The 19,618-nt window shown below is 37.6% G+C and overlaps 1 protein-coding gene across 4 annotated transcripts in view; it reads right to left on the bottom strand.

Moving 5' to 3' along the window:
• Positions 1 to 19,618, bottom strand: part of CA10 (carbonic anhydrase 10 (inactive)) — a 389,056-nt gene that overhangs the window by 222,891 nt on the left and 146,547 nt on the right. For all 4 annotated transcript variants that reach the window (XM_087956234.1, XM_026681334.2, XM_087956235.1 and 1 more), the window contains one exon: positions 7,700 to 7,842. In XM_087956234.1, coding sequence (XP_087812360.1) covers positions 7,700 to 7,842 — 143 coding nt within the window. The remainder of the gene's footprint in view (positions 1 to 7,699; positions 7,843 to 19,618) is intronic.

Raw genomic sequence — 19,618 nt, 5'->3', positions numbered from 1 at the left:
ACTCATTCCCTACTTTCCAGTTTCATTTCAGCTGAGTTGCTAGAGGTGTATGGATACCAAACGGAAAGCAGTGTCAATACTGGATTTTTCTCCTACTTTTCTGAACATGGGAAATCCCAGGATAGGAAATGGAAGGAGAAAAACTGAACTGGTAATAGCTTGCATTTACTGGTATGGGTCATTATGGGGCCTGCAATCACAGGGCAAAAGCAGATAGTCACATTAATGTAGCCTTTGGGTAAACAAAAACAAAAAGCACAACTGTACTTCCTTCATTGCAGATCCCTCTTCTATAACACAATTGAGACCAGCAAATGGTACTGCTCTTACTATATTGATGTAGACATCAAGGGAACTGATTGGTGGATTCCATCAGCTTAATTTACATTCACAACTTTTCTGATCTAGACTTTCAGTCATAGGCAAAACGCCATTTAAAAGGCAAAAAAGGTACCACTCTATAAACAAAACAAACCGAAGATTTAACATAACAGACATTTCTCTTTTTAAAAAAAGATTCAAATTCTAATACTCAACCCATTCCAAACTACCGTGTTTCTCCAACAATACGGCCTCCCCCAATAGGAAGTCCCAGCATGTTTTATAGGTATAAAATGAAATTAAGCCCCTCCCCCCAAATTAAGGCCTATATTAAAACATGCGAAATGGGGGGGAATGGCTGGGGGGGCTTGCCGTTAGGAAGTACTTTTGTTGCACACCCGGATATGGTGCTGCCTGTGCTGACCTCGGCATTGGTGGGGCACTTCGTATCGGGAGACCTTCCACCACTGTTGCTTTCCCTTCTCCCCGTGCTGCCATGGTGTTTAGAGCAACGCCACAGCATTTGGCGCAGCCACGCGGCATTTGGCACAGCCACGCAGTGTTTGGCACAGCCACGCACGGCCAGCCAGGGCTCCTCCCTGCAACTGGAGCCCGGCAGAGACACTCGGCTTCAGCTGCTCCTGTCGTCGCCTTCCTGGGCATCGTTTGAAGGCAAAGCCCATTCTTTTAAAAATGACGCCCTACTACCAGTACGACAAAGCCTCCCCTGCCTGAGAGGACAGCCCAACCCCACGTGGGGAGGCAAATCTCCTGGGGCCACAGCACAGGATCAGTCCACCCTGGGAGAAGCGCCCAGCTGCCATCCCTGCCTGGCACTGGGCAGATTGTGAAGAGCTTCGCCTGGGGCACCCAGCGCAGCTGACAGGCGGGCCCTCCTGCCCGGGAGCGGAGCTCTGGCCAAGGCCCTCTGCTCATCCCACCATGGCCGCGTCAGAGCCAGGCGGACTGGGCAGAGCCAGGAAAGCGAGCCACGGGTGCGCGCCTGCCTGCCAAGTGAAAGAGCTGGGCTGACCTGAGCTTGGTTTCCTTCCCAAGTCCCTCCAGCCTGACCCTGAAGGGGCCACTGGGAGAGGCTGCTCGAGGCAGCGATAGCGCCCACCTGTCCATGGACAGGGAGGCAAGGCGACAGCAGCACTGCTTCCCTGGCCGGCGAGTCCAGCAGAGAGAGCCTGAAGCCCGTTTTTTCCACCCCTCGCCCAGCTCGTCCCCATCTCCAGGCATCCCCAAACGCGCCGGCAGCTCCAAATGCTGCAGCGGCACAGGCATCGGGCAGAGGTGCTCACTCTGCAGGGCTCAGCTCGGAGGAGGACATGGTGCAGGCCGTTGCCTTGCCTCTCTGTCCACGGATGGGTGGGCGCTATCACTGCCTCGGGCGGCCTCTCCCGGTGGCCCCTTCGGAGTCGGGCTGGAGGGACTTGGGAAGGAAGCCAAGCTCAGGTCGGCCAAGCTCTTTTGCTTGGCAGGTGGGCGCGCACCCGCGGCTCGCTTTCCCAGCTCTGCCCAGCCTGCCTGGCTCCGGCGCGTAGGGCGTTGTTTTTAAAAGAATGGGCTTTGCCTTCAAACGATGCCCAGGAAGGCGGCGACAGGAGCGCCTGAAGCCGAGTGTCTCCACTGGGGTCCGGTTGCAGGGAGGAGCCCTGGCCGGCCCCGTGTGGCTGCGCCAAATGCTGCGTGGCTGCACCAAATGCCGCAGCGTTGCTCCAAACACTGCAGCAGCACAGGGAGAAGGGAAAGCAATGGTCTCCCAATACAAAGTGCCCCACCAATGCCAAGGTCAACATCCAAGCTGTCGCTGCCCACCCACCTAAGGATGCAAGGGGGAATTAAGTCACCCCTGAAAAGATGGCCTAGCCATTTTTGGGGGCTCAAAAAAAAATAAGACCCATCCTTATTATATGAGAAACACGGTATTCCAGAGCTAACTGTCCCAAATAGAAACATATTCCATTCACATCTCAATTTAAAATAGTCATAAATATAAAATAATCCTAACAATTTAACATAAAATGAGTAAAACTTAAATCTAACAGGTAGTTTCTCCTTTGGAAGAAAAAAACCTCACACAATAAGATACTCAGCATTTAGATACTAAACAATCAGAATAGGAAAAAAAACAGCTTAAAGCAAAAAGCTTAAGCACCAAATAAGGAAGTCCCAATATGTTACATTTCTCCAATCAAAATGTCATAAATCTAAAAAGATACACACAGAATAACATATCCCATTTTAATATATATAATTATTCCCATATTCTCTTTTTATTTCTATCTTAATTTTTAAGAATTAAATTTCTGAATTTTAAAGAATTTATTTTTTTCTTTGCATTTCTTTTCTTTCATGTCCCTAAACTCCTGGAACAGCTCAGGACAAGCAGTTCAACACTACAAAGGCTGCCATGCAAAGTTAGCTTATTGGATTTTATTAGGCATCCTCAAAGTATAACTCACAGTTATGTTGAGATTCATCTAATGTCCAACCTTTGCCTCAATAGTTGCCTCAATAATGTGAAAAGATGGTGCTCTTCATCCCATAGCATTATAGCAAAGGAAAACTCCAGCACGATGCTGGGATCCAGGTAAGAATGCCCCAAAACTCCCCCAGTCCAACCAGAGATCAAGTCAGTAACCAGTCAGGATTACAGATGTGACCACATGACATAAACTACATCTCCCATGAGGTATTAACTACATTTCCCATTAAGCATTCCCTTAAGGGGGCAGCTCTCATTCCTAAACTAACTATATACTGTCTAACCAGCATGGACAGGTTCTTATCTAGGGCTTCATTTATATCATTTTCAAGTGGAATTTTTTGTGTATCTTGTTCTATGATAGACATGATTTGTATTTCAAATAACTTGGCTACTTAGATTTCTTAAGTAGAGATAATACAGTACACTTTTTAAGATCACTAACCTGTGAGCTTTGGTTTAGAAAAAGAAAAGTAAGAGTAAAAGGATAAGTAAAAGAGATTAAAAAATATTGCTACGGAAAGAAAACAATAGAGAAGAACTGTAAACAGAAATTAAAGGAGCTTTTTAAAAATGATTTAAGTAAAGGTACTGTTTTAAAAGGGGCAGCGTGGCAGCTCAGTGGTTAAAACACTGGGCTGTCAGCTGGAAAGCCGACAGTACAGGTTCCAGATCCGAGCTCCCATCTTCTCCCCAATGCCTGCCAACCTAGCAGTCCAAAAGCATGAAAATGCAAGTAGATAAATAGGTACCACTTTGGTGGGAAGTAAATATCATGCTAGTCATATGACCATGGAAATATCTTTGGAGAGGGCTGGCTCTATGGCTTTGAAGTGGAGATGAGCACTGCCCCCTATAGTTGTCGACAAATCCTTTACCTTTTATTTTTTACAGATTTTAAAAATGATTTGCGATGTAAGTAAGGCCTTTATTAAACTTTATTTTTTTATAATCTAGTAGTGAACTTAAAAAAAAAAACAGTCAAGAAAAACACCAGCAATTGTGGATGAGATAGGGAAAATAAGAATTAAAGAAATTTCTAGACAAGTATTTCTCAATAAATTAATATTTTTTTAAAACAACAATTATCTATGTTAATAATAAATGAAAATAATTAGCATTATGTAAAGCAAAAAAAAAATTGACTTTGCAAATAAACCAAGGAAGTGGCTATGATAAAAATTAGAAAAAGAAATAAAAGAGAAAATGATATAGAAATTATAAGAGGGAGATATAATATTAATGGACAGCCATACAAAAAGCAGTTCATCAATATTATTCAATTTCTAACAGTTAGGAAAAAGCCATGGAAGATTATTTCAATATATGATCATGTTAGCAAGATTACTGTATGCATAAAGATGGAAAGATTCAATACCATTCACTATAAAGGAATGATAGGTGAAATTGAAAGGTTTTGCTGAAATGGATAAATTAACTTATTTGATTACAGAATAGACATTATCTATATTTATTGCTGATTGGAAACCTCTTATGGACCCTTCGTGTAAAAATGGAACTGAATTTTTGATTTACAGTTTTGATAATGAGATAGAATACATTATAAAAAGAAGATAATATAATGTAACTTTAGAGAAAGAAATTAAAATACATTCGTATTTATAACTCCTGTGAAGAATAGTGGAAGCACTTCTTAATATTTTCTTTCTTTTCCATTTTTCTTTTAACTTTTTTTCCTTTTTTCATCTTTTCCTTTGATTTCTTTCTCCCCCTCCCCTCTTAATTTCTACTACTTTCTTAGTTTTATCTTCTGGTCTGAAGATTTTCATAAAAATTATATATACATTACGATAGATAGATAGATAGATAGATAGATAGATAGATAGATAGATAGATAGATAGATAGATAGATAGATAGATAGATAGATATAGATATAGATATAGATATAGATATAGATATAGATATAGATATATAGATATAGATATAGATATAGATATAGATATAGATATAGATATAGATATAGATATAGATATAGATATAGATACACACACACACATTATATATTCAGGTAGTTCTCGACATACAACCACAATTGAGCCCAAAATTTCTGTTGCTCTGCAAGGAAGTTGCTAAGTGAGTTGTGTTCCATTTTACGATATCTTTTGTCACAATTGTTAAGCACCTCAATGGTTAAGTGAATCATGCAGTTGTTAAGTGAATCTGGCTTCCCCCATTGACTTTGCTTGTTGGAAGCTGAGTGGGAAAGTTACAAATGGTGATCGCATGACCCCAGGATTCTGTAACCATCATAAATACATGCCAGTTGCCAAGTCCCTGAATTTTGATTACGTGACCATGGGCTGCAACAGGCATCAGTGATGAAAAACAGCACAAATTACTTCTTTTCACTACCGTTGTAATTTTGAATGGCGATCAAATGAATGGTTGTAAGTCAAGGACTACCTATATGCTAAAATATTATTCCAGTTTGTATAAAGAAAGTGACATCTTTCTAGAGAAAATAGATGAATATCTAAAGAAATAAATCCCTTTACTGAAGATTACAGAAAAACAGAGACAGATTATGAATGGATCTATAACAATGAGGGTAGTACGTGAAAGATTAAACTAGAAAAGATAACTAGACTGGATGGATTATCATGTTTTTATTATAAATGTTTTGACCATGAACTTTTACAACCTTTACAAAGCTCTAGGATGAACTCTATATCCCACTGGGAAGAAAGATACTAGAGATGTGGAAAGCGGCCAATATAGCATTAAGACAGAAAAAAGTGTCAAGGGTTTTTAACAAGAAACTAACTATACATGAACACTGATCAGACGAAGTGTTAATACCATTGTATAATGCCTTGGTAAGCACTTGGAATACTGCATCCCATTTTGGTCACCACGATGTAAAAAAGATGTTGAGATTCTAGAAAGAGTGCAGAGAAGAGCAACAAAGATGATTAGGGGACTAGAGGCTAAACCATATAAAGAACAGTTGATGGAACTGGGTAAGTCTAGTTTAATGAAAAGAAGGATGAGGGGTGACATGATAGCCATGTTCTGATATTTAAGGGGTTGCTGCAAAGAAGAGGGAGTCAAGCTATTCTTCAAAGCACCTTTGACAAGAAGCAATGGATGGAAATTAATCAAGGAGAGGAACTATCTAGAACCAAGAAGAAATTTCCTGACAGGTAGAACAATTAATCAGTGGAACAGCTTGCCTCCAGAAGTTGTGAATGCTCCAACACTGGAAGTTTTTAAGAAGAGACTGGACAACCATTTGTCTGAAGTGGTATACGGTTTCCTGCTTAAGCAGTGGGTTGGTCCCTTCCAACTGTGTTATTCTATTTTGTTCTGTTCTGTTCTGTTCTATTATATTCCATTCCATTCACCAATATTATTAATAGTTACACCTTGTTGGCAATGATTCTAGCTGATTGACTGAAAATAATCTTGCAAGAATTCATTAATGAGAATCAATGTGAATTTTTTTTTTACTTAAAAAGAAAGTTAAAGCACCATGTTAGAAATGTATGGACATTTTGGAATATTTGGAACAATGTAATAAAAAACAAAGTCCCATTAATTTTCTTAGATGCAGAGAAGGTCTTTGAAAATCTTTAAATGGACTTTCCTATTCAAGGTTTTGGAAAATGGGAATTCTGGAGAGACTTTATTACATGGTAAGATCAATTCTAACTTTATAGAAATCACAAATAATTATTAATGGAGATCTAACGAACATTGGGTGATACAAAGTGAAACAAGACAGGAGTGCCCATTCATCTCTTGTTTATTCTAATTATTGAAATAATGAATAGCAATGTAAGATAAGATGAGAAGATTGTGGAAGTAAATATTAAAAAAAAAGAATCTTATGAGTTAAAGCTGACTTGATTTTGGTTCTGAAAGTTTCTGTTAAGGGGAATTAAAATAATGGACAAATGAAAATAACTTGGTGCATGAGCAGGTTTCAAAATTATTAAACAGAGAATAAAGATGCTAACAAAAATATGAAAACAGAAGAGCACACAGAATTGATGAATAGAGATTTAAGATTGAGAAGAAGATAAAATATCTGGGTATCACTATGACAAAAATGAACTGTATGTTATTTCAAAATAACTATGTTAGGATATGGAATGAAGTTAAAATATATATTTTAAAAGGAAAGAATTTAAAACTGTCATTGTTGGTGAGAGAACTTCTGTGATGAAAATTAATGTCTTGGTGGTTTTGACAAATGAAGCACCATTTAAATAGTGTCAGAAGGATATATCTAAATATTAGTTTTATATTCATTTTAATCTTCCTTTTAAAAAATCATTAATAACAATTATACACACATATATAAACAGCACAAGGACAGCACAAACATGAAATGAATATCAAGAAAGAAAGAAAGAAAGAAAGAAAGAAAGAAAGAAAGAAAGAAAGAAAGAAAGAAAGAAAGAAAGAAAGAAAGAAAGAAAGAAAGAAAAGAAAAGAAAAGAAAAGTTAAAAACATGCCTATTATGTTGACACTTAAAAGTACAAGCACATGTACAAGTATGGAAAACACCAAATACCCCTAATGAAGAACTAATAATACACAAAGTAACAGAAAGTACTGAATTCTTTTCAATTTGGAATAATTGGTATAAAAGGCTAACAAACAGAACTAAGAAATGAGACAAAAATTTTAATTGAAACAACCCTTAAGAAAGTAAAACAAAATTATGTAAATTATATAAAGATATAACAATAGTAATTATAGTTAAAGCTATTATTTAGTAGTAGACAAATGTATTATGATATTTAAACTAAAAACCTGTATAGATGCCAAGAACGTTGTTGATACCATGATGTTTTACGATGTAACAAAAGAAATTTAATAAAAATATATTTTAAAAAAAGTACAAGCACATCCTTACCTTTCTACCCCCTGTGTTTATTCGAAGTGGGGTAAGGAAGGGATCAAAGATCATATGGCTGGTTTCTATATTGACTGGTGATTGCCGTTTTCCAACGGAGCAAAGATTCCAAGCTGAATTCACCAAACCCCAAAAGGAAGGAACTGTAATACAGAAACGAAAGGAATAAATTCATTTTGGGGAGGAAAATTAAAAAAATAAGTATTGCTATTGTACTCCCTTTGAATTAGTAACACCTATTGCCAAAAGAGGTGCAATTTATTTCTGGGACAAAGAAAATAGCTGAAACAAGGAGATTTCATCCTGGATTGGAAGCACCAGAAAGAGGTTCTTATCATCTATACCAGTGATGACCAACCTTTTCGTCATTGTGTGCTGAAAGTGCACATGTGCATGTGCCTACATCCATAATGCAATGTGTGCCCCTGCGCATGTGCGCATGACCTCCCCATGCTCCCCCTGCCCCCCTGTGCATGCACATGCAACCCCTCCACGTGTGCCCCGTGCCTCTGCGCATGCGTGGCAGATACCTGACAATCAGCTGGCTGGAGGGAGGCAGGCGCATGTGCAGGGGCCCTGATCTGGGGCGACGGCTCACATGCTGGCAGAAATGGCTCTGCATGCCACTTCCGGCACGTGTGCCATAGGTTCACCATCACGGACCTATACTGATGATCCAGATATGGGACTGAGATTCCCATGCTGAATTTATTAAAAAAGAAAAAAAACAGCCTTGCTGAGCAGAGCTGAGTACTTCACATGCAGCATGGCTCTTAGCAAGCTCAGTGGTATAAGAAGGGACAGAGACATGTATCCTTCAGTCCACACCAAGCCAAATGCCCAGAAGTTCTGCACATGTGTTGGCTAGTTCTAGTCTTCTTTGAAAACAAGAACCTTGTACCATTATTTCATCAGCTCTAAAAAATAGCTGACTGCACCCGTTGTGCTCTTTGTTGATATCTATAGTCCTGTCCTTGGATAGGCATATGATTTCAAAACAGGCCTTAAGTTCCCAATTCAATCACTGGAGACAGAGTTACTTTAGCAAATGTTTTTTAAGATAGCCACAAAAAACACATTCTGTCTAACTAGCCAGCCATGTTGTCACTTGACAATAACTCTAATAGGGGCCTTTTAAAAAGCAGGGGGAAGCAGCAGTCTTTTTCTGGTACTTTAATATGGCCGAGCTCTATGAGATCCATTTCCCACAAACCAATTCATTTGTTCAGTGCTTGTTCTAACACCAATCATGCTCAGAAAATTAATTCCCACTTCACTTCCTTTCACTTGTGCTAACTTGCTGAGCCTTCTCTCTCCCCCGTCTCCCTCTCCCCCCATGAAGAAGCAGCCGGTGAGCATAGAAATGATCACCGTGCTTGGTGAAGCAGCAGAACTATGACAAATTTGGACGTGTCATCAGGCCTAAAATCATCAGTTTTTGACTTAAGAGATAGCATGATCTCAAAGGAAGCTGAGCTGTAGACAATGGGTGTGAGAAATGACCACATACGGTAGTTGTGTCATTCCAGAACTATTTCAAAGCACAGAAGTTCCTCCAAAGGCAGCGATATTATTGCCATAACTCAGGTTAAAAAGCTCCACTTTCAGATCAAAGAGTTTTAAATAGCTTCCTAATTTTACTACTTATCTTCTAATGAGGTTAGAAGCTTCCCTGAGAAGGGCAGGTTGCGCTCACTGAGTACATAAGTAAACATAGACATTTTTAATTCCTAAGAAAGTAGACAAGATGAGGTTTAGAGGTGCACTGCTAATCATAGGGATCAGGTGGCATGTAAATCAGTGGATTGCCTAAAAGGTAAGTGGATTATTAGATTCGCTCATAAGAGAGAGAGAAAAAAATTCCTGCCCCAAATATTAGTATAGCCAGCACTGTGTTGTATTCTTGACATTTTTTCCTTCAGAATGAAAGGATCAGCAGTTATGTGTACTGTTATATTTTTCAAATGCATAATATCCCTGGACATTTGCTTAATAATATTCACTTGGTTGAAGGCAAATTCAATTAGATTCAAGATGTGACAAAGCTATAAATTGTAAGAGTTGTTATAACAAGACACAGACAGTCATTGCTTGGCATTCTAAGAAATAATTTATCATCCTGAGAGAACAAGCAAGAAGGAGAGAATAGGAAGTGCCCATAACAAACTGAACATATCCTTACAACTATTAGCCATTTCCAGTTTCCTGATTTATAGCATCTTATGGAGTCAACTGTCCAGAAGTCAGTCTTCATTATTAATATATTGCAACAATGATGTTTGGATTATTCAATTAGATGCTATAAATCAACTGTGTAGAAATAACTGATAACAACAACAAAACATTCTTTCATTAAAAGTTTCAGAATTTCCAAATGCAGTAAAAGGGCCAAACCAGCAGTGCTGCCTATATAATGCCACATAATAGCCACAATGTTTAGCCAAGTCACAAGGTATATGGAATTAACGACCAAAAGCAATTGGACTTTCACACAATCAGCTGCCTTCATTGTGAATGAATTGCCTATGCAGTGGTCTCCAACCTTTGTGGGTCGCTGGGGTGGGTGGGAAGGGTAACCAGGCCGTGTGAGTGATGGGCTGCTGTGCATGCACAGGGGCAGCTCCAATCCTGCAAGCGGCATGATGGTATATACAGTGCTTTCATTCTTTGAAGTACAGGTAGCCCTGGACTTACAATCATTGCTTTAATGACCGTTTGAAGTTACAAAGGCACTGAAAAAAAGTGACTTATGACCATTTTTCAGACTTACAACCGTTGCAGCATCCCCTTGGTCACACGATCAAAATTCAGACAGTCGGCAACTGATTCACATTTACGACAATTGCAGTGTCCCTTTTGTGACCTTCTGACAAGCAAAGTCAATGGGGAAGCCCGATTCAACTTAACAACCGTGTTACTAACTTAACAACTGCAGTGATTCACTTAACAATTGTAGCAAGGAAGATCGTAAATTGGGGCAAAACTCACTTGATCCTTGTCTCGCTTAGCAAAAAGAAATGTTGGGCTCAGTTGTGGTCTTAAACTATGGATTATCTGTACTCCCTCAATCTCATACCAACTGATTTAACCCAGCAAGGAAGATACTGCAAATTCTTATTTTTGAAGTACCATAAACCCACTTTTTAAAATAGTGAACTGAAGCTACATAAAAAAACAAAGAAATAAAGAAAAATCCAGGGACCTTTCAAAAGAGATGTGTACAAGCTAAGCTGTCATCTCTCCCCCAGCCCCGGTGTTTCTTGCCTATGTACACCAATATGACACATCATTCTTTTCAAGAGTCACTCAAAGGGACAGCCATGAAACAACTTCTCTGCCTGATTAAGAACCATTTCTTCCATAGTTTCAAGCAGTGCTCTAATTCCCTGTCTTCATATCCAGTGGTTATGTCATTTAAGGTTGTGCCAACACTCATTAGAGATAATACTTGCTTCTTCATTGTGGCTGCTGTTTTATCAATTCAAAAGTTTCCAAACAGATTAACAAGCAGATTGTATTCAAGGATGCCTCAGATTGATTTTTTTTTCTCTTCAGCATATAATCCAGGGTTAGCAAAATGCTCTACAGGAAACATGGTCTTTTCCAGATCACAAGGATTTTTGTTTCCCAGGGCTTTACAATGCAGGTAAACTTAAGTCAAAATGCTTCCAATCTCTCTTTTCCTTTTTTCCAGTCCAAAGCATAATTTACAAAACTAAAACTGGCATATTTATATATTTGCAAACCAAGAGGGTTGCAGAAAATGCCAATTAACTAATCAGAGCAGAATAGAAAAAAATTAAATGATCAATAATGCACTGGACCATTACCAAAATATTTGAAAGCTCCTTGAACAAGACACTAAAGTTCCTACGTGTGGGGTGCAGGGCAGGTTGATTGCAATTGATTTTATATGAGAAGGGTTAAATTGAATTTAGCAGGGGGAGAAGAGACTTCAGTGAATTAGATTGCCTATTGATAAGAGAATAAATTAATTCATGTTATAACAGAGCCTGTATGTTGCGGATTTGAACTTTTTTGTTTTCCTGCTGCACTCTATTCTTATTAGGGAAAGTAGAGAAAGTACACACATTTCATTAGAAATGGGATGACTATTGTATCATGAATAATGGAAGGTGAGTGCTTTTCCTGATGGGATCAGGGCCTCAATGTAGTAATCAACATTTATATTCACTATACACACAGCCAACCTTCAAGACTCTTGTGAAGTTAAACAAAGTACCATTAGATAATAAAGCAAGTAAAATTAGGTTATGCATCATAACCTAGGTTATAACATTGCTAACAACGATATTCTGTGGTAAATATGGTTCTGAAGAAACCCTAGTCCCTGTCAGATTATTGGGTAGATGAAAAAAGTCCAACCTACTAAATATTGCTTGCATTTTTCCCCCAAAAGCCTAATGCAGACAATAATATATGTATTTATTTTCATTTTACACGTCCTCCCAGAACGGTGTGCAAAAAACAAGGGGAAAAAATCTTTAATAAAAACTAAACAACTAGAAAATAACCCTTAAAGCAAAGTTCATTTCAAAAGCATTCTAAAAAGATGTAGCTCTTAAAACAGCTGTAACTCAATAAGAGTACAGGTGAATAGGCATGGCTTCAGTTGTCATTTAAAACATGGCAGTGGAAAGGCCAGTTGTAATCTCCATGACTGAGTTCCATAATCAGGATTCTCCTAGATCAGTAATCAGCAACCCGCAGCTCTGGAGCCACAGGTGGCTCTTTCATCCCTCTGCTGTGGCTCCCTGTCGCCAGTTGGTAAAAGGAAAAAGGATGCTGTGCTAAGAGGAGAATCTATGGTGGGGGAACCGGACTTCCAGTTGGCAGAGGAAAAAGGACATTACACCAGGAGGAGACTCTATGGTGGGGGAACTGGACTTCTGGTCAGCTCCATAATAGAATGGGGGCTTCCGGTTAGGACCTTTGTGGCTCTTTGAGTGTTTAAGGTTGCTGACCCCTGTCCTAAATCAATCAGAGCAGAGCAGGAAAATCTTTGATGTTTTGAAAGATAGAGATTTTGAAGACTTGATTGGACAATGCTACCCAAAATGCTTTGGCTCAGAGGGGTTACTGATCCAATTATGTCCAAATGTCTTTCTTACCTCCAGAATAACTTTGGCATAAAAGTTACTTACAACTTACTTTTAACATTCTCTATCCTGAAGCCATTGCTAAACCTTGTTTTCCAGAATCTCCTCAAACTGAGATGGATTCATCTCAGGTCATCTAATGATGGTTCAAAACAAACAGAGATTTGAATGTCTACTAGCATATTTTTAATACATGGTGTACTTTTTATTATTCCTATATTGCATTTGTAAAACTGCAAGAAGACTTTCTGCCTGCTTGTTTTTAAAAGTACACACACATCCCCTCATATTTTTCCCAATTTATTTTTCACAAAGTTCCAAATGGTGAGTTAACAAACATTCCCAAATCTATTTTGTTGTCTTTTGTCATTACTGCAATCTGAGGAATTAATGATTTCTTAGAGAGAGCTAAACAGCATGCATCCAATTTGGATTTAGCACAAATACAAGTAGCAATGAAGAGTGGGCCTTGAAAGTCAATTACATAAGTGTCATCAATAAAATAAATTGGTTCAAAGTGCATTACAGGGACTGAAACATATTGACTAAGAGAACAAGAAACAAAACTTAGTTAACCAGCCAACTTTTATTTTCCCTACCCCAAGTAAATTAAGAATACTTTCCGCTCACCTTAAGAATACTTTGAAGTACACATATGTAGTCCTCAACTTACATCCAGTCACTTAGTGAACATTCAAAGTTACAACAGATTTCCCCCCCTCCAAAAGTATTTATGACCTATATTCAAAGTTCTTTTTTTTTTTAAAAAATTTTTTTTATTGATTTTTAAAAAGAAACATAAACAAACAAAACATAGAACATAAAAACATAAAACATCTTTTTTGAAAGCAGCCTGATCCCAGGTTACATCTCTTCGTGCAGACACAAATTCAAGTTCATGCTCATTTTTATATTCCATTCCATATCTTATTATCATTCTACATTTTCCATATAACTTCTCCCCTCTTTCAACTTTCTTAATTTTATTTTATTTATTTCATCTCAATTCAAATCATCATGCTTATATTCTTTGTCTGTCCTGTTTCAGCTGTCCATTATCTTTTCTCATTAAGCAAAATTTCTCCTGTGATCACTAATTGGAGTATGACGCCTCTATATCTTTCCCCTAAAATTATAACACTTAATGTAATACATAATTTTCATTTGGATTCTGCTTGGTACATTCTAAAACTACACAATGTATTTTTAAAAAAGAAAAAATTGTAAATATATGACATAATTAAAACAACAATCCATACCAATTCAATTCTATCATTAATATTAATATTCATTTAAATCTTGAACATTTTACACATTACTTTTCAAATAAGTATCATACTTCTATGGAAACACTTATAAACTTTCCATAATTACTTCCCTCCCACTTCACTTATATTTTATAAAACATTGAGTAGTTAAAATGTTCCCATTCCTTCCTAATTCAATTCTCTCATTTATTTCATTTCATTTATTTTGTTCACAAAAGTTTCACTAAATTACACAGACTATTTTATTCCACTTTTTAATCATATGTTGTTTCCAATTTTCTAACATTATTTCTATTACAAATATAACAATACAATCTTATGTACCTTTACAGAATCCCTTTTTCAGTTAAATTTTCACCCATTATCTCTGAATAAATCCTGTTTCTTTACATCTTGCTCCAGACCTTTGTAACTTCTCTTCCCTTTCTTCTTCTCTCTCCCCTTTTTACCCCCCTGTCTCTCCATCTCCATTTCCCTCTTCTGTATTCCCCTTTTATGTTGCTTTCCAACATTATATCCCCTTTTCACATTATTTTTCCCTTTTTTGGCTGTTTTTTTAAGTCTTAAATTCTCCATTCTCTTTCCCCCCTTTCCCCTTTCTTTCCCAGATAGAATTACTTGTTCATTAAAAATGGCTTCTTCTTTATCCCAATCTTCTTGTTGCGCAGTCCTTTCTTGCTGTTTCTTGTAAACACCGATCGCCATTTCTAAGAATTGAAAAGGAGAGCCAAAAGAGCCCTTCCTTCTTGTTCCTCTTCTTTATATTTTTTAAATTCGATTTTCAGTTCACCCAGTTCATTCAGTCCATCCAGAAGTGATGCCATTGTAGAATGTTTTTTTTTAAGCAACCAGCCAATTATTTTTAGTCATTCAAATATGATTTCCAAAAATCCCAAAGTCACCAAACAATCCAAATATACACAAGCTGTTTCTTTTAACACTTTCTTCTTTTTTCACTTTCTCTTCTTGGGGTTACTATTTAGTTGCAAAATTCCAGTTAAAATGTATCCTTTAGAAGTCTTGTTAAGATTTAACTTTAAGTTCTTTTAAATTCCAAGCAGTCTCCTCCTTCCAAGTCCTGCTCTTATTCTTTTCCTCTCCCTTCCCACTTATAACAAAAAAAGGATTTTTTAATATTCAGAAATCTTTATTGTCCCTTTGGCATTTAATTAAATTTAGTGCCAAAGTAGATTTTTCTGATTTCTTTATTCAGATCTTCTCGTTATCAGCGTGAGGAAGGAGAGTGGAAAAAAAAAATTTCCCTTTTCACTTTCGTTCGCTGCTTCCGACTCTTCTTTGGGAGCGATGTATCTTTTGCAAAATTTAAATTCCAGGGTACCTTAGTTGTTACTTTTTGTCCCGGTCAGCCAAAAACTTTCACTTCTTAACTTCCTCCTGCACTTTCTTTTCTGGCTGAGTGCTTCTTTGAGGCGGCCATTTCTGACCGCCGCTCTTACTGCCTTCGGGAAAGGGAGTTTAGCCAGCTGAGGAGGAGAGGTGCGGCTCCCCCCCGACCCTGCCAGGTCTCCCCTGTCTTCACCACCTCTACGGGGTGGCTTAGCCCCAAAGCCGGCTGGCTCAGGGCACTCCAGCAGCGAGCGCAGGCAGAAACCGCGCACAATCGTGGATTCCTGCCTGCCGCAGAAGCCCTGCAAGCCGGAACTGGTCCACCTATATTCAAAGTTCTGATGGCTAGTCCACTCCCCAACCACATGATCACATTTGGGCTTTCAGCAGTTGATTTAAAATTAAAACCACTTGCAGCATCCCATGGTTATGTGACTGTAATTTAGGGTTTGGGGTGTTGTTGTTTTTTGTGGAAAATGGTTTTTACTTCCAGTTTCCAGCAAAAATCATCCATCAAAGATAATGGATAACAACTGTAGATTTGCTTAATGACCATGGTGATTTGCTTAATAACCACCATAAAAAAGTATCATATAAGATGACCTACTTAACGACCAGCATGACTTATAGCTGTACTTCCAAGCTCAGTTACAGTGTTAAAATGAGGACTACCTGTGTCCTAATAGAAGAAGACCACAAATATTCCCATGCAAGATTTCCACATATTGATTTTTCAATCCAAAGTATGTTTTTAAAGGCTGAATAATATCCCTTATTAAACCACTGAAGGGAAAGGAAGGAATGGGATAGGCTAAGCATTGACCATGCTACGTGTGCTGATGAAAAATATAGCCCAAAATACATATGATGGGTTGCCTATCCTTGAGTTTTGACATGCCTTATTGTTTTTTTAAATATTTTTTTATTAAAGAAATATTTTACAAAGTAAAAGAAATACAAACTTAAGGGGGAAAAAAAGAAAAGTAAAAGAAAAGTGATAAGAAAAGTACTTAGAAAAGAAATGAAAAACAAAAATAAAAAAGATACAAAGGAGTAGCTTTTGATCTTTACAGCACTTATAAACACACTTATATTTTATCCTTTGTCCCTCAGTTTACATCACGGCTGCTTTCTTTCCATATTCTACCCCTTTCCAATCATTAAACCCATAAATCACAAGTTCATTTTTCCTGTTTTCAACAAAAAGTCCATAAAGGGTTTCTAGTCACTAACAAATGCAGTTATTGCCTTTTCAGCGTTTTGTTTTACTTGTGAATGGAACTGATTATAAAGAAGATTCAAAAAACAAATGAACAAACCTCATGAAGATCTTTACTTTAAGTTCTACAGTCTGTATGCTCTCAGAAAGCAGTAACTATCAAGTTGCCCAGTGTCACTTGAGTTAGTTTCTTTATAAATGCTTTTTACTCTTTGGCATCAAATTAAGAAAGCTAACATATTATTATTGTTGTATGACTTTTCTTTCTGTTTATTATATTTCACCAATACAAATTAAACATAAGCACACATGCACACACACACACACACACACACACACACACACACACAGAGAGAGAGAGAGAGAGAGAGAGAGAGAGAGAGAGAGAGAGATTTCCAGTTCACTTCAAAACCCCTCCAGGAAATACATGAGATCTACAATATAATATCTCCAGTCCTGCAATATTCTTTTCTCTGATTCTAAGGGATGCTATTGTGATGTTTATCTCTTTTAAAATTATATTTGCTTACTGTTTCTTCTGATAACAGCCCCACAAGCAATATACAGAAGAGTGTTGCAGATTAAGTATTTAAGATAGAGACAAGTCTTTCAAAACATGAGACCTGTTCAACAGTGGAAATATTTAGAGTTCATTGAATGAATCCTTCCTTGGAGGTTTTCAAGATCAAGATATATTAAGTTATGAATAACAGTTTAGGTTTATGGACTATTTGGCTTATCTAAATCTATTCTGGAGCATGAAACCCACCATCTCCTGCTAGAGTTGGGAATTGATTCAATAAAATATGAAGTCATGGGTGCAAAGATACAATTTTTAAGGAATGGAAAACCTTTCACCAACCTGAAGCTATTTTGATTTCAATTCTCTGAATCCCTGTGGAGGATAAACATAGTGGGCAGGGATTATAGACTCCAAGAAGACTAAAGAACAGTTTACATAATTTGACAGAGTCGCTGTGTGTAAGCTGGGCAGCTATATAAAACTATTCAAGCAAGCAAGCTAGCTAGCAAGCAAGCAAGCAATCAGGATGAAACACTTGGTGTGTTGCTGAAACTCTGCATTTGCATACCTGTTCTCCAAATTATGACAGAAACATGGTGGTACAGTGGTTAGAATGCAGTATTGCTGGCTAACTCTGCAGTATTGCTGGCTATCTCTGCCCACAGTCTAGAGTTCGATCCTTGACTCAGGCTCCCATCCTTCCAAGAGTCAGTAAAATGAGGGCCAAGATTATTGGGGATAATATGCTGATATTGTAAACTGCCCAGAGAGTGCTGTAGGTGGTATAGACTAGAGATCTAAGTGCTATTGCTATTTGCACCATCCTTTCTAGCACACAGAACTTTTATGAGGGATACTTCTATAATTTCTTCAGTCTACAGCTGTTTCTCTAGCAACATTGAAACATAGGAAATTCTTTAAATTATGTCCACCGCTAGGCAAAAGTTGCACCAAACATAGGTATTTGTGCAGAGAATGGAGTAATTCCCTTTGCATCTGCCCTAGATTCGCACCCTAGATTGATACCAGATTCAAACTGGTATCACAAAAAAGAAAACAGTTAAAAAACAGCTTCTTCTGCATTGCTCTATGTATGTCAACAACACAGTCTCTGTAACTCCCCGTAGTTTTTGGTATGCTACAATCAAATTTTCTAGATTATCCGAGGGTTTGACTAGATGGAAATCATCTTTTCAATTTCCAAAATAGTGTCGCTCATATAATCCTTTATATTCAATGGCATAACTGGTAAAATCTAATCAGTGCCTAATTCAACCAAGGGTAATTAGGACGATGGGTTCAGATGTTAGTGTTTTTTAATTTGTTGGCATTAGAGGTGCAACTTTTTGCTTAATTGAAAGAAAATGACAGTCCATCTCCCCAAAGAGGATGCCTTTTTAAACCATCTTTATTCTACAAAACTGAATATCTGAGAGTGGAAAAAGAGGAATGGGAAAAGGAAAGCTTACTTAAGATCTAAGCTGGGGCCAGATTCATTTTTTTTCTGGCTTTTTTCTACAAGGAATTCTAAAAGTGCTGAAAATATATTAATTTAAATAATATAACCAGTTTAGTTAGGCTTATTTCATCGATTGTATTTGGAATTCCCTGTGTGTTTATTTTTGTGTAGTTCCTCTATTTTTCCTTTCCTTGATAAGATTCTTTTTTGACATCTAGAATTATCATTTCATTGGCTTAAAAGAGGAATTTCTTATTGAAGTTTTTTTTTTCATCTGATCTCTTACATAATACGTGGTTTATGAAGCTTATTAAGATCAAAAACATTTCTTTTGCACATTACCTGAAATCAGATGAATAGCGAAGTTGTTGTTCTAAGGTCTGAAAACTCCCTAATCAGCCAGATTCAATTGTTTCAAGAATTTCAGGCTGAATTTCATTAGAGAACTTTTGGGAAAAGGGGCCTGTCACTGAGGTTTTAAATGTCTGTTTCTACTAAATCTTAACACAATAATCAAGGAAAGGGGGAAAATTGTTATAATTGTGCGTGGGTTGTTGTTGTTGTTTTTTTTTTTTTACAGGATTGGCATCCACTCCTAAATGGAAATTAACCTCTCTCTTAGCAAAGGCCAACACTCCTTTCTAAATATGAACATAGAATAACAGGTTGGAAACAACCTTAGACAATTTCTATTGTCCAACTCTCCACTCAAGCAGAAGACCCTATACCATTTCAGACAAATGTTTGCCCAATCTCTTTTTAAAAATCTCCAGTGGCGAAGCACACACAACTGTTGGAGGCAAGCCATTCCACTGATTGTTCTTACTGTCTGGAAGTTTCTCCTAAATTCTAGGTTGGATCTTTCTTTGATAATCTTCCACTCATTACACCTTGTCCTGCCCTCAGATGCTTTGGAGAATAAATTAGCCCCCTCTTCTCTATGACAGCCCCTGAAATATTGTTAGACTAGATTTATCTAGTTC

This window comes from Notechis scutatus, chromosome 2 (assembly GCF_049901735.1).
Source record: "Notechis scutatus isolate UNSWTSFEM ecotype Mainland chromosome 2, rNotScu1.2, whole genome shotgun sequence".
Lineage (NCBI taxonomy): Eukaryota > Metazoa > Chordata > Lepidosauria > Squamata > Elapidae > Notechis > Notechis scutatus.
This window is presented reverse-complemented; position numbering and strand designations above follow the sequence as displayed.